The sequence below is a fragment of the Mus musculus genome, chromosome 3 (assembly GCF_000001635.26).
Source record: "Mus musculus strain C57BL/6J chromosome 3, GRCm38.p6 C57BL/6J".
Lineage (NCBI taxonomy): Eukaryota > Metazoa > Chordata > Mammalia > Rodentia > Muridae > Mus > Mus musculus.
In genome coordinates, this window is record NC_000069.6 from 9,791,098 (window position 1) to 9,805,382 (window position 14,285).

Consider the following 14,285-nt stretch of genomic DNA (forward strand, 5'->3'; position numbering starts at 1 on the left):
ATTAAGTTCTAGGCATTCATAAATAAATGTAGTCTTCGTGTCATTATTTGCAAGCTCGTGCCCCAGAAAGTCCCAACATCATGCAAATGGAGAAGAACCTAAAGCATTGCCACTAAGACTAGTAGGAAGTCCAGGCTGCTCCCTCTCTCCACTTCTATTCAACAGACTTCTTGAAGTCTCAGCTGCAGTAGTAAGACAAGAAAAGGAAGTAGTGCCATGTAAATAGGAAAAGAAGTAAGTCACTGCATCCTTGATACATTGTGCAGATGATATGATCCTATGCAAAAGAGACTTTAGAGATTCCACCAGAGAAACTATTAAAGCTGATAAACACTTTCAGAAAGATGGTAGTATAGAAATTAATGTAAATAGCCAAAAGCCTTTTTATATCCCAACGGCAAAAATACTGAGAAAGAAATTAAGAAAACAACTCTGCTCACAACTTTGAAATCAACATAAGCAAGGTAAGAAAGACCTCCAGGATGATAATGTCGACACAGAAGAAATAAACGGAGGAAAACTCTAGAAGATGGAAAGACCTTATACACTACTGGATTGGAAGAAAATCTACTGTGAAAACAGCCCCTCTACTAAGAACAACCTATTAATTTGAATGAAACTGAAAGGAAATAAAACTTGAGACCTGTGATTCATGTGATGTATGTCAAATAGCCCAAAGAGTTGTTTGTGAGCTTTGAAACCTGGGGCTGAGAACATAGCAGAACAGACCAGGACATGCCCGGGTAGGCCCATCGCCTCCCTATCTCCCACCCCTCTGACCTAAGTTAAATGTTACAGGCTGCTGATGTTTAAATGGACCAATCATGTGAAACCGTGCCAATTCCTCCCCCAGCCCCACTCCTTTTCTATAAAAACCCCTAGCTTCCAAGCCTCGTGGTCGAATCCACTGTCTCCTGTGTGAGATACGTTTCGACCCGGAGCTCCGCCATTAAAATACCTCGTGTTGTTACATCAAGGTGTTGTGTTCTATTCGTGATTCTTGGGTACACGCCGAATCGGGAGCTGAGTGGGGGTTTCCCCACTAGGTTCTTTCAAAACCTCAATCAAAATTGCAGATATATACAAACTTTATATGGAAGCACAAAAGTCAATGCTAGCTAAAACAATTCCGAACAAAAAGAATACTACAGGAGATAGTACACTCAATTCAACTAATACTACAGAGCCATAGTAAGAAAGATAGAATGGTTTTGGCACAAAGCAGACCCAGGTCATGGAAAAGAATAGAGGATCCACATATAAGTCCACATAATTACAGTCACCTAATGTTAAACAATGATGCCAAAAATATGCATCTGAGAAAAGTTAGTGTCTTTAACAAATGGCGCTGGAAAACCTGAACATCAACATATTATAAAAAAAACTAGATCCCTGTGTTTCATTTTACACAAAACTCAATTACAAATAGATCAAAGGCCTCAATGTAAGACATGATGCCCCGGAATGTGCTTCAACACTGGGGCACAGGATAGGGTTTCCTAAACAGCGCTCTAGTGGCTTAGGAAATTACACCAACTTTTGACAAGTGGACCTCATGAAGCCAATGCTTCCGTATAGCAAAGGAAATGAGTAACTGAATGAAGAGGTACCCCACAGGGTGGGAGAGATATTTTCCAACTCTGTATCTGGAATACATAAGGAATCCAAATAACCAAACTCCAAAATACAAATGACCCAAATTTAAAATCAGGCTATGGAGCTAAACAAGTCCCACACTCAGCCATCAGGGAATGTATAATGCAACTGCTTTAAGATCTCCTATCATCCAGTCAGGAGGCCATCATACAGGCTATAAATGAGAACATCGTTAGCATGGATGTGACTTTGGAGTACACTAAAAGTAAGCATGGCTACAACGTCTATGAACATCAGTCTCCTTCGCTGTTAGTGTCCTTAAGAGCAAGTGGCAGAATGGGTTCTTAATGGAAGATCTTGCATTTTGTGACTTGGGTCATTGCCATCTTAGAGACAGACAGTTGCTCTCTTGCTGGGAGGACCACAGGAGTCAGAGGCCAGGCCAGAATCATTAAGTGCTGACTGCTTGCATCTCTGTGTTGTGTCCCAGGAGAAGAGCAATGAGGTTGACTAAATCCTCACTTTAGCCAGCAACCTTCCTGAGGTCCTTGACTGAGACAAGGGACAGAAACTTTTGAAGAGAGTTTAATTTTGGTCATTTTTTAGTCCTAATCTTCAAAGGGCCTGGTAGGCTCAACAGTTTTTACTAAACAGCATTTTTAGATTCAAATGAGTGCTAACACAGGGGCATTCCTTAGTCCTAGCTATTGAAAGATCAAGAGGGCTTTAAATATATGTTTTTCTAATTCTGTTTAACTACAACTATTTTAAATCTCTCCATATACCCGTCACTGTGGCCCCTTGGAGTTTTGATACTGATGAAGACAGACAGATTTTCCTGTCCTCATGGAGCTTAGTGGTAGAGAAGAGGTTGAGCTGTCCACCTGGTGGGCTGCTGTGGTGCTCACTGAAGGAATGAAAGCTCAGGAGCAGGAGGGGCTGGGCTGAGAGGCCAGCACACAGTGGGGGAGGGGAGGCCAGCACACAGTGGGGGGGGGGAAGCCAGCACACAGTGGGGGAGGGGAGGTTAGCACACAGTGGGGGAGGGGAAGGAAGGACTTAAGGTCTGGAGACTGAGCTGTCTACCAGAGGTAACCCACTTAACAGGAGGAAGTCTTCATTTGACCCATGGTTTCAGAGGGATTGTGGGCCATCATGGTGGGGAAGGCAAGCTGTTGGTTCCTTCTTTTGGTAGGACATGAGGTAGAGCAGCTTCTCACACTGATGGATCAGAGGAAAGCAGAGAACTGAACTATGGCCAGAGCCTGGCTGAAACCCCTAAGAGCCTGTCCCTAGTGCTTTGTCCCAGCCAGCCTTCATCCCTTAAACACTCCATAGCTTTCCAAAACAGTCCCCGAGCTGGTGAACAAGCTCTCCAGACTTGAGTCTATGGAGACTTAGGTTCAACCTGCGACAACATGACTGGCAGGCAGTTATACAGAAGGAAGGAGGAGTGAAGGAGCAGCAGACATGAGACCTGGAGCATGGCCATGCAGGCCCTCTCAGCCCTACCCGGAGTAGAAGGGAGGTGATGGACTCAGGAAACGGTGAGTTTTGGAGGACTGGAGCTTTAGTATGCACGCTTAAAGAAGAAAGGGGGAAAGTCTAAGCAAAGACTCAGGCTGGATGCAAGAGTGACTCCAACGAGACAGCATGAGAGTTAGGTCAGCAAGCAGGAAGCAACTATCAGAGAAAGAGTGAAGGAACGGCACGGGCGTACGGAGGGAGGAACAGAAGTAAGTAGGATGGGAGTGGGAAACAGAGAGTTCGGGGAGAAAATGGGTTAGACACTTCCTACTCAAAATACAGTCTTTGAACCAGCAGCTTCAGCAATACCTAGGGGCTCTTTAGAAATGCAGGTCTCAGACCTATAGGATCTGCATTTTAATACTGTCACAGATGACTCAAGTGCACAATAAATCTGGGAAAGAACTAACTGTCCTAACTACTGTTACATTCAACCTAAGATGAACAACTCTCTCCCTGCATAGAAGCAGTAACACCCTGTTCAGACACTGTGTGAGCAGGTTTGAGGTGATGGCCCGTCCAAGGCCTCACTCAGATTTGGCCCCTATGGATCATTTGCATTTTAGAAGTCTGCCTCACACCCTCTGCCTGTGGTCTTCATGCCCTTCTAACACGGGTGGAAGGCGTCAGCACCGCTCCTACTCGTGCCTCTTCTCCCTGGCTGCACGTGGAGGGCATCCTTCTCTTCCCAGGACCACAGTCCAGACCCACTCCTCCATTCTCCTTACCTCCCTGTGAGCGGTTAGCGGGATGTGCGGCATCCTGTCATGTCTGTACAACTCTGTATGCTCAGAGAGACAGTAAGAGGCATTGGTGCAAAGTAGATGGACTGTCATTTATGGCTTTTTAAGATTTAGCTTTCCAATTCAGTAATCATCTATGGGTTCGTGTTTTCCTTAATATGAGCAGGCTGCTTTCACCCTTTATTGCTAGGTTTATGTATAGATAGTTAACAGGGAAACAACAGCTACGTGTGACAAAACTGAGTGAACAGGGCTGAGCCTACCTAATCAATGCAGGCTTTGTCCTCACCACAGCTTCATTCCTAATAAGCAGCGTGACATTTTATGAACCCAGACACAACCTCCCGCACAAAGGCCTGCATACGAAGCAAGAGACAAACACAAACGTGGACGCTTTCTTTCTATTTTTTCCCCTGAGGCACAATTTCACAGGGGCTGTCACATAATCAGGTTTCTTATGGTTGCTGACTGTGATTAGGTTTTCAGACATCATGCTACATAACTCCACCCATCTGCACCTCAGACAGTGCACACACATACTGCACGGAAGCCACGCCAACATCACCCTGCAGGTGGAACAGCTGCAGTCTGAAAGGCGAACTGATGCAGCCTGCAGTGGTAGGGCCACGTTTCAAAACAGTGTATCAGATTTCACAGTTACTCCTCTCCTCCCATGGATGCACGTCTGTGTGCTGAGGGCATGGTATGTATTGTTTTCTCTGCATGGCTGTATTCCTATGTATGTGCATAGGACCATTATTAATTATCACATGTGTTCACATGAGTCAGAGAAGGTTAAATGAAGGGTTTCTAATTTCACTACTAGTATTTAGTTGGGAAACCCTTGAGTAGATAGAACAGACCTGTGATAATTCAGTCCTTGCTGAGTTAGAATAAATCAGTTCCCTGAGTCATCCTAGCATCTCTCTTCTAACCAGGGATTCAGTTCTAATAAACTGGCTTATCACCATGGGTACCAGATGTTGTTTCCAGCACAGTGTCTGGATGGCCCTCAGGAGTAGATCCAGCTCTGCCTTCAGGGGTCAATGCTGCCTACTGTTGCTCCTTCGATCCCATCCTCAGGCTAGGTCATGAGACCTGTGTGTACAGAAGAGCGAGTACCAAGCCAGCCTTCCTCTGATATAATGACCGAGAGGCTTCGGATGCGCTGGCCCCCTCCTCGGTAGTGCCCACAGCTCTGTGATTCAGAGATAGTGCTGTCCACTTCTTCCCACGCTGATTCACAAGGGTGACGGCTGGGTCAAAGCCCTGGACAGGAAGCACTGAGAGTCAGTCAATGAACCTGTGAGGACACACTCGGGGTTTAACCCCAAGTTAAGCCGAGGCAGCTGCACAGTCAGTCACAGGGTTAAGGTTTGGGGCTGAGGAGGCCAGAATCAGTCAGTCTTCAAAAAAAGCAGTTCAGAAATTGACCTTGCCACTCCCAGCTCTCACCAGGAAGAGAGAAACAGAAATCTTGTTTTATGTCAGAAATATACTTCATTTACCAGAGATTAAAAGGAAAAAAAAAAGATGTTGAATACAAATATTCTATGGTCCATCTAAATATATGCTTGTTCTATTTGAATGTACTCAATGTCTGAATGGGCATATATCATAACTTACTATTTATTACTGTCTTTATACATATTTCTGTCTTCTGTTGTCAAGTCTGGTAAGCTGGGACTAAATCTATCAGTGCTTTCTGGTGTGCACATGAAATTGTTATGCATAATTACATAGTAAAGAGTGTCTGATAGAGATTAATTATGAAGAATGAGGACTGTTGATTCCATGGGAGGGTCACTGGTGAAAGCCCCCATCTTTCCTGCAATGTCACAGAGCCATCTAGTTGACAGACACACATGCACAGAACTAACTAAACGCTGAGAGATCAGTGGACCAGCAGTGTGAGCATTGTAGAGCAGTATCAGGACTCCTCTACAGGAAAACAAAACACAGGCCGCAGGTCACACCTACTGAGTCAGGATCTGCAATTTACAGGACACCCCAGTTCCTCCTATGCATGTTAGTCGAGGAAGCATACACTCAAGGCCTGTCCAGTTCAACTGTGTCATTTTACAAGTGAAAAGGTATCAGGCCTAGACAGGCTGTGGAACTAGTAACCTGTCCTTTTGTGGGACTCCAACATCTAGATTCCAGTGTTGTACAGCCTTTGGCTCACTCCGCAATGCTTTTCTTCTCTGACCCTACTATGGGGTGTTGGGATTTAAGATGAGAATAAGCCACACTCTGTGCCATATAGAGAAGCATGTCAGACTGCTTGTGTTTGCTTGTCATGGGGTCTGTATTCTTTCTCTAAAGATTTAATTATGTGTATATGTATATACATCTGCATGGAGGTTTCTGTACACGTGAGAGCTGGTGCCTATGGAATTCAGATGAAGGCATTTTCTGGAGCAGGAGTTAGTTACAGGCAGTTGGTTGTACACTGCCGCACCTGGATGCTGGGAGTTGAAGTCAGGTTCTCTGCAAGAACAGAGCATGTTCTTAACAACCAAGCCATCACTCTACCTGACATAGGGCATTCTTCCAATGGCCTAAATACATTTCCAAGATGCTGGGATGGAGTTAGAGATGAGCATTGCTCAGGAGTAGGCTTGTTCATCACATGCTGCTTTGGGGGAGTGAAGACACAGATAACGTGTGAGACTGGACACTCTGCTTTTTGGCAGTGAGCTGAAAGCTTCTGGATTTCTGGACTTCTACATATGTGTGGTCCAGTGATGTAGCCCTGACCACTGTTCTTCTCTGACCCCATTTTCTACCTTATGACAAGCTTTAAAGTCATAGCTTACATAAAGCGTTGCCTTGGCGTTTGAGAGCCCCACCAAACTGCCAAAGCCACAAGGATGTGCACTGCAAATCAGCTTAGAATCACTAACAATCCCAGAACTGTATTTGAGTTGCCACTGGCCTGTAAGTTTTCTGAGGCATCTTCTAAAGCAGCCCCTCCCATACCCTGACAGCGCGGTTATTATATATTTCCTAAAACAGACTCGGAACATTAATTTCTAAGCAGGAGAATTTGATTATGGTTATTTCCCTCTAGATTTCAGCTGTGAAAGTAGCCAGAATGTGAAGGATATTCAATAATATTCAGATTACATCAGTGTTGCACCACTAATATTTTAGGAGGCTGAAAGGGACAGGCAGGCTCTTTACTCTGTCTGGCAGACATCCGTCTCTCCACTCACAAGCAAATAGCAACTGGTCTCCTCCCATCATATGGTACCTTTTCTGGGGAAAAAAAAAACATTAATTTTTCCAGGTGTGAAGAGATTGTATTTTTGTCCGTAACTAACATTTCGTCTACCAATTTAGGAATCATAAAAGTATGCATGGGATTCAAGGGTGCTGTGCTGAAGGAGGTGGGCTTAAAAAACATGAGAGTGTTCAATCAATAACTCAGGATGTAGGAAGAATATTAAAATGTTGCTGAAAGTGACACACTGAGAATCAGTGCAAGGGGATTGATTGATCTAGGTTCTAGAGCTTCCTAAATAAACCGTGGCTCTCTGGGAAGGGCTGAGGGGTCCCTGGCTCATCTGACTCCCTTGTGAGTTGGGACTTTGGCACAGGATGCTATCAATCTGTCACCTCCCCCTGGACTTGATCTTTCCGACTCCCCACCTACCCAGTTCAAACCGGTCTTTCTGCTCTCTTGAGTCAGAATGCTGGTTGCTTATGCTGGTCCTTCTTTACATCCGAAACAGACTCGGATGAGCTCAGCAGAGCTCTGGGAGAGGAGGAAGGGCAGCTCCCTGAGATGGGACTCCAGCCTCTCAGACTTGGGCATCACTGCTCTGGTGCCTGTGGTCCCACAACCATCAAGCTCATGAAACAGGAAATAGATCCGTGAAGATCCAGACCACCTGTACAGGTCCACTGCTATAAAGGGCTCTGAACACTCAAAATTAAAACCATGGAAGGTTTCTGCTGGCTATGGTCGAGGTTTTTTTTTTTTTTTTTTAGGGGATGGTATATATGGGTTTTGGAGGGGGTGGTATATATGGGTTTTGGAGGGGGTGGTATATATGGGTTTTGGAGGGGGTGGTATATATGGGTTTTGGAGGGGTGGTATATATGGGTTTTTTTGGAGGGGGTGGTATATATGGTTTTGGTATACGTTATTTAGTTGTATCTTATTTGTATACATCGCGTAGTTCTACGGTTTTCTGGGCATACATTATTTAGTTGTATATTTTTTCATGTACCTGTTTATTCTGGCAAAGTGAATATAACCTATTTAAAATCAACTTCAAAACTTTAAAATCTATTATTAATGATACTTTAAAAACAAATATCTGAAAAGACTTGATGCTAAGGCAGGAGCTATGAGTAAGCACTGAAGAGACTGCTGGAGGGGGTGCTCTGAGCCTAACTCAGCCTGGGCTACAGTTTAAAGCCAGCCTAAGTAAGAATGTCTCCAAACAACAACAGCAGCAACAGTACTCCAAAACAACCGTACTCTCCAAACAAAACAGCAAAAGCTGAGGCCAGTCAACTAATTCCTTGTATGTGGGAGACTTCTCTTTGCTGGGCCTTAGGAATGAACAAATAAAACCTTAGGTCTCTTTCCTGGCCAAGGTCTTGCCAAAGTATTCTTTCTATGCTACGAATTGGTGTGTCTTGAACACACTGAGCTATCTGAGTTTAGCACATAGGCTAAGTCAGGACAAATATCTAAAGGCAGAAATAGGTGTTCTACTGAGACATCAGGAAAAACTCACGGATGACAAAGTCCCAAGCCCAAGCATGGCTCTGTCAAGTGCGAGCCTCTGCCATTCTTGAGCCTGTGCCTGTCCTCTCCAGCAGCCAGTGCTGTGGCTGACAACGCACCGGGCACTACTGCATTCTCTGACAACATCGCCCTCCTACGGAGACTGCGTGATTCCCACTCACAGAGGAGAAAACTGAAGCATGGAGAGGTCAGAGCTAGGACAGTGAGAGACAGAGACAATTCCAACAGTTCAGCTCTAGATTTCACACTCAGACCCTCACCCCTGCCTCCATTCCACTCCTTTCACCCACTCCTTTATCCTCTTTCTTACAGATGCTGGGGCATAAGGTCACTAGAACCTCTCCTTCCAACAGCAATCACATAAATTAGCAGCCAGATGGCGAGCTTTAATCCCAAGTAGCACTTTCATTTTTCCATCTCTTTCTTTCTCTTTCTACTTTTCCTTATGTAAATTTCTTTTCTTTGCTAAATATTTCTTTCTTTTCATAATAATAGGGGAGCAGCCCCCCAATACCATAAATTATGCAGTGGTTGTTTCCACATTTGGGGAGGTCAGCATATGCAGGGTGCTGAGGCCCAGCCTCACCTCAGAAAGCCACCTTTATAACCAAGCTCTCCCTCCCTCCCTCCCTCCCTCCCTCCCTCCCTGCCTTTCTCTCTCCCTCCCTCCCTCCTCCCCCACTCTTCCCTCCCTCACATCTGTGTATTACAAGTGTCCAGAGAATCCAGAAGACAGTGTTGGATGCTCCTGGAGCTGACACTAGGTAATTGTGGGTCACTCAGTGTAGGCATTGGGAGCTAAACTCCAGTCCATTGCAAGAGCCGCAAGTCCTAACATCTGAGAGATCTCTCTAGTGGCCACCTTATCCTAGTACCTATGACAGGGCTAGGAGTGGAACCTGAGGTCTTAACCACGTGAGACAAGTGCTCGCCTACTGATTATATCCCTAGTCCTCCATTCTTACTTTGGATCCATGGGAAAAGCCAAATAGAACACGGAAGCCACTTCTCTAGGTAGCCTGAAAGGCTATTACAGTCATGGACTCTGGCCATCCTTCAATCCTGCACTAACCATCTACTTTCCTTTTAGTTCTGCCATATACTCCTTGCTCAGACAAACAGCCTGTCTAACTGTACCATAGTACGCAATACTATTGTGCTTAGAAAATACCAAGTTACTTGGGAGTTCAATATCAAACATAATGGCTTTACTTCTGATGTCTACTTTGTAACAAAATGTGCTAAGTGTTGCCAAGTTTCTCAATCAGAATAGCTTATTAATCATGGCCACCATAGTAAATTCCTTCTGTAACGTTCTTCTATTTCCTTTGTGTTAACCCCTTTAGACCGAGTTAATAAAACCCAGGAAAGTCTTTCCACTTCGGGTCCCCTAAGAAGAGAGACCAGCAAGAGTCGGTCGGGTGGGAGGCTCTGAGTTATAGAACTAAAATGGCTCATTAGAAAATCAGACACTGAGGAAACATTTCCTCTTACACGAACCAAATCATGTAAGACACGAACTATAATCAGCCACAAGCCTTCTGTTGAAACCCCAGAGAAACCACTAGGAAATCTTTAGCAAGAAATGTTACAGTAATTGTAACAATAAAGAAGATAGCCTCCCACAAGGGGAAGGAGAAAAATGTAGCTGCTGGCTCCTGTTTCCTTTCAGTGTCTCAGAATGTTACCTGACACTGATGGGGACAGTGCGGAGGAGCACAAGCCTTCCATGGAAGAGCAACCCTTAGACAGTTATGATTTGGGGAAGTATTTTGGGAGTGAATTTTCTATTTCTTCCTAAGAGAAGTTAGAAATCTGGAGTTTCTATTATACTTTACAATGCTTAAATATATGCTACCAATATAAGCAAAAAAAAAAAAAACAAAAAAAAACAAAAAACAACTTTACTAGCATTAAATGGGTCAACAAAATATACTTGAGGTCCTGTATACCCCCCACTTTTAATAAAATGTCTATTCCTTTGGCCCATTTCTTCTTTCTCACAGTGCCCTTGTGTTGTGTGGAATAGAATCCAGAACATTAAGCATGCGAGGTGAGTGCTAAGTTACCCCTCCAGGCCATATACCCGTGAGTATGCTCTAACAGCATCACTTCCTGTTCCTGTTGCTGGAGTTTCCCTAGCCCTCTGTTTTGCAAACAGGCTTTACAATTATTCTCTTCCACTCTGTAGCTTGTCTTTTCAAACCCCTAACAAGGTTTTCTGCTAGGCAGGTTTTAGAGACATCTTACTTATCAGTATTTCCTCTTATTTATTCTTTCATGTAAGTGCTTTTGGGTCTATCTATCCTCAGGTGAGTGAGTATCTTGTATGACTCAGCTCTGACTTTCTATCTGATTCCTCTGATGTTCATCCTTCTTTCGATGCCACTTGTTCAGCTCCTTCACAATTGTTAGAGTTATTCTAGCCCTGGTCTTTCTATATACATTTTAGGATAATTTTGCCTAGGTCTACAAAAAACTCTTGCTGAGATTTTGAGAGAAACTGTGTTAAGCCAGCACAGCAGCTCTGGAGGAATCAGCATCTTCACTACGTGGGGTCTTCTCACCCACGGCGGCACCCTGCTTCATCAGCACACGGGATCTTCTCACCATGACCACACCCTGCTTCATCAGCACACGGGGTCTTCTCACCATGACCACACCCTGCTTCATCAGCACACGGGATCTTCTCACCATGACCACACCCTGCTTCATCAGCACACGGGGTCTTCTCACCATGACCACACCCTGCTTCATCAGCACACGGGATCTTCTCACCATGACCACACCCTGCTTCGTCAGCACACGGGGTCTCACCATGACCACACCCTGCTTCATCAGCACACGGGGTCTCACCATGACCACACCCTGCTTCATCAGTACCCAAGTTTCAATGCACAAGCTCTTCTGAGATTACACCCAATATTTTTTTCATCTTTTCTGTTTTAATATTCTCCCCTATGAACCTTTATCCTTCTTTGTCCTGTTATCCATTTGTGCATGCACATCGGACAGTTACAAATTTGTGTGTGTCACTCTCATATAAAACTTAGGGAAGTTCTCAGGAGGCAGAGGCAGAGGCAGAGGCAGAGGCAGAGGCAGAGGCAGAGGCAGAGGCAGAGGCAGAGGCAGAGGCAGAGGCAGAGGCAGAGGCAGAGGCAGAGGCAGAGGCAGAGGCAGAGGCAGAGGCAGAGGCAGAGGCAGAGGCAGAGGCAGAGGCAGAGGCAGAGGCAGAGGCAGAGGCAGAGGCAGAGGCAGAGGCAGAGGCAGAGGCAGAGGCAGAGGCAGAGGCAGAGGCAGAGGCAGAGGCAGAGGCAGAGGCAGAGGCAGAGGCAGAGGCAGAGGCAGAGGCAGAGGCAGAGGCAGAGGCAGAGGCAGAGGCAGAGGCAGAGGCAGAGGCAGAGGCAGAGGCAGAGGCAGAGGCAGAGGCAGAGGCAGAGGCAGAGGCAGAGGCAGAGGCAGAGGCAGAGGCAGAGGCAGAGGCAGAGGCAGAGGCAGAGGCAGAGGCAGAGGCAGAGGCAGAGGCAGAGGCAGAGGCAGAGGCAGAGGCAGAGGCAGAGGCAGAGGCAGAGGCAGAGGCAGAGGCAGAGGCAGAGGCAGAGGCAGAGGCAGAGGCAGAGGCAGAGGCAGAGGCAGAGGCAGAGGCAGAGGCAGAGGCAGAGGCAGAGGCAGAGGCAGAGGCAGAGGCAGAGGCAGAGGCAGAGGCAGAGGCAGAGGCAGAGGCAGAGGCAGAGGCAGAGGCAGAGGCAGAGGCAGAGGCAGAGGCAGAGGCAGAGGCAGAGGCAGAGGCAGAGGCAGAGGCAGAGGCAGAGGCAGAGGCAGAGGCAGAGGCAGAGGCAGAGGCAGAGGCAGAGGCAGAGGCAGAGGCAGAGGCAGAGGCAGAGGCAGAGGCAGAGGCAGAGGCAGAGGCAGAGGCAGAGGCAGAGGCAGAGGGATCTCTGTGAGTTTCAGCCTGGTCTACATGAGTTCTAGGACAGCCAGGGCTACATGGGGAAACCCTGTTTGAAAAAGACAGCAAACAAACAACAGCAACAACAAAACCTTTGGAAATCCTATATTCTTCAGCCATACTTATATTCACTGCATTTTTTTTAAGTTTCTTGATCTTACAAGATTATTATCTCTTTTTAGGGCATGTCCTTTAGCAAATCCCTTAGAGAGATCTACTGGTGATTGCTTTCTTTCACCAGAGAGTACCTTGATTTCCTTTTCCTCCTAAAGGGTATTTTCATGGGAAACAGGATTCTGGGGAGACAGCTCTTACATCACTTAGAATACTGAAGTGTCAAGTCCTTTTGGTCTTTGTAGTTTCTGTCCACTGGCATTCAGACTGCAGCCACACCGCATGCTTCCCAGGCTTGTCTCCTTGGCACTCTGTTCAGGGGCATGGTGCACCATGGCATGGCTTCCTTTTGTCTGAGGTTAAATCAGTAGATTAGTTTTATACTGTGGCTGTAAGGAATTTTCATAAGTTTCAGAGCTTAAACTATCTTGAATTGATTGTCTTTCAGATGCAGAGGTAAGAAGTTCTGCACTGACCTGGAAGTCCAAAGCAGATCCACCTCCTGACCTCACAGCTTCCAGTGCTCCTTGCAGGCCTGACTGCTGAGCACTCGTCCCAGTGCCCTTTCTGTCTGTTTCTTAGGAGAACTCTTATGACACAAGGTGTTTTCTTATCTCAAAAATCCCATCACCCCTGGGAAGTCCTTTTATCATATACAACAATGCATTCACAGTTTTAGGATCAAGGCTTACAGGGAGAGTTATCCAGGCAACTAGATGGCATTTCTTATGTCTGTCAAATTTCTGGTCAAATTTTGTAGGTTTTCGTTTCTTACTCAGATGTGTTTCAGTTCCCTGCCTTTTCCTATTCTTAGGGTGTTCCAAAGATACAATGTTAGATTTTTGGCACACTCTTACCATTCCTGGGGTTCTTTTATTTTATTCTTCAGTCTACTTTCTCTCCATTGTTCCGACTGAATAATTTCTATGGTTCTAACTCCCAGCTCACTGACCTGTGCTGTGTGCCCTCCATCTGGTTCTACAGTGTCTCCACTGAGGCCTTCCTTCCGGTTCCTAGACTTTTCCATTCCAGGAGGGCACGAGATCTTCACTGTATTTCCCACTTGCTTGCTAGGGGTCAATGTTCACATTTGTAGCTCCTGGTTCATGGTGGTGCTCTAACGTCTTTAGCGGGCAGCTCTCACATCTGTCATCTAGTGCTGGCCTCCACTGACTGAGCCTTCTCTCCCCAGAGGCTGCCTTGTTCCTTCTGTAACATGGTTTGACTTTGCTGTTTGGTTTTGTTTTTTGGTTTGTTCTTCATCAAAATGTGGACATATGGAAATATGGTAGAAATTGCTGGATCCCTTGCATTCTTTCGATATCAACTCCAGCTAAGGAAGCTGGGTAGGGGTGGGAGAAGGAAGGTGTCATTAGGACTCCCTAGCACAACTCCACTGATGTCTGAGGGGAGGACTTCCTCTGAAGGCCTGGCAGGAGTGAGACTCTGAGTCTCTATTCAGCCTTCATGGATGCTTTCCTGGCTCGGAGGAGTCACCCATTGTTTCTTGTGTGATGTATTCTGACTTCAGTAGGAGAAGAAAAAGGGCCACACTATTGGAAGTGGGTCATCCAGGCCTCTCTATGTTCTT

At 45.9% G+C, this 14,285-nt stretch overlaps 1 protein-coding gene across 5 annotated transcripts in view; it reads right to left on the reverse strand.

Moving 5' to 3' along the window:
* The window catches only part of Pag1 (phosphoprotein associated with glycosphingolipid microdomains 1), a 146,206-nt gene that overhangs the window by 103,619 nt on the left and 28,302 nt on the right, over window positions 1-14,285 (reverse strand). For 2 of the 5 annotated variants that reach the window (XM_030252928.1, XM_030252927.1), the window contains one exon: window positions 1-14,285. This exon is cut by the window's right edge and continues 22,791 nt beyond it. The exons of the other annotated variants lie outside the window; for them this stretch is intronic. In XM_030252928.1, coding sequence (XP_030108788.1) covers window positions 11,693-12,700 — 1,008 coding nt within the window. In that variant the 5' untranslated portion in view covers window positions 12,701-14,285 and the 3' untranslated portion in view covers window positions 1-11,692. 5 annotated transcript variants of the gene reach the window in all.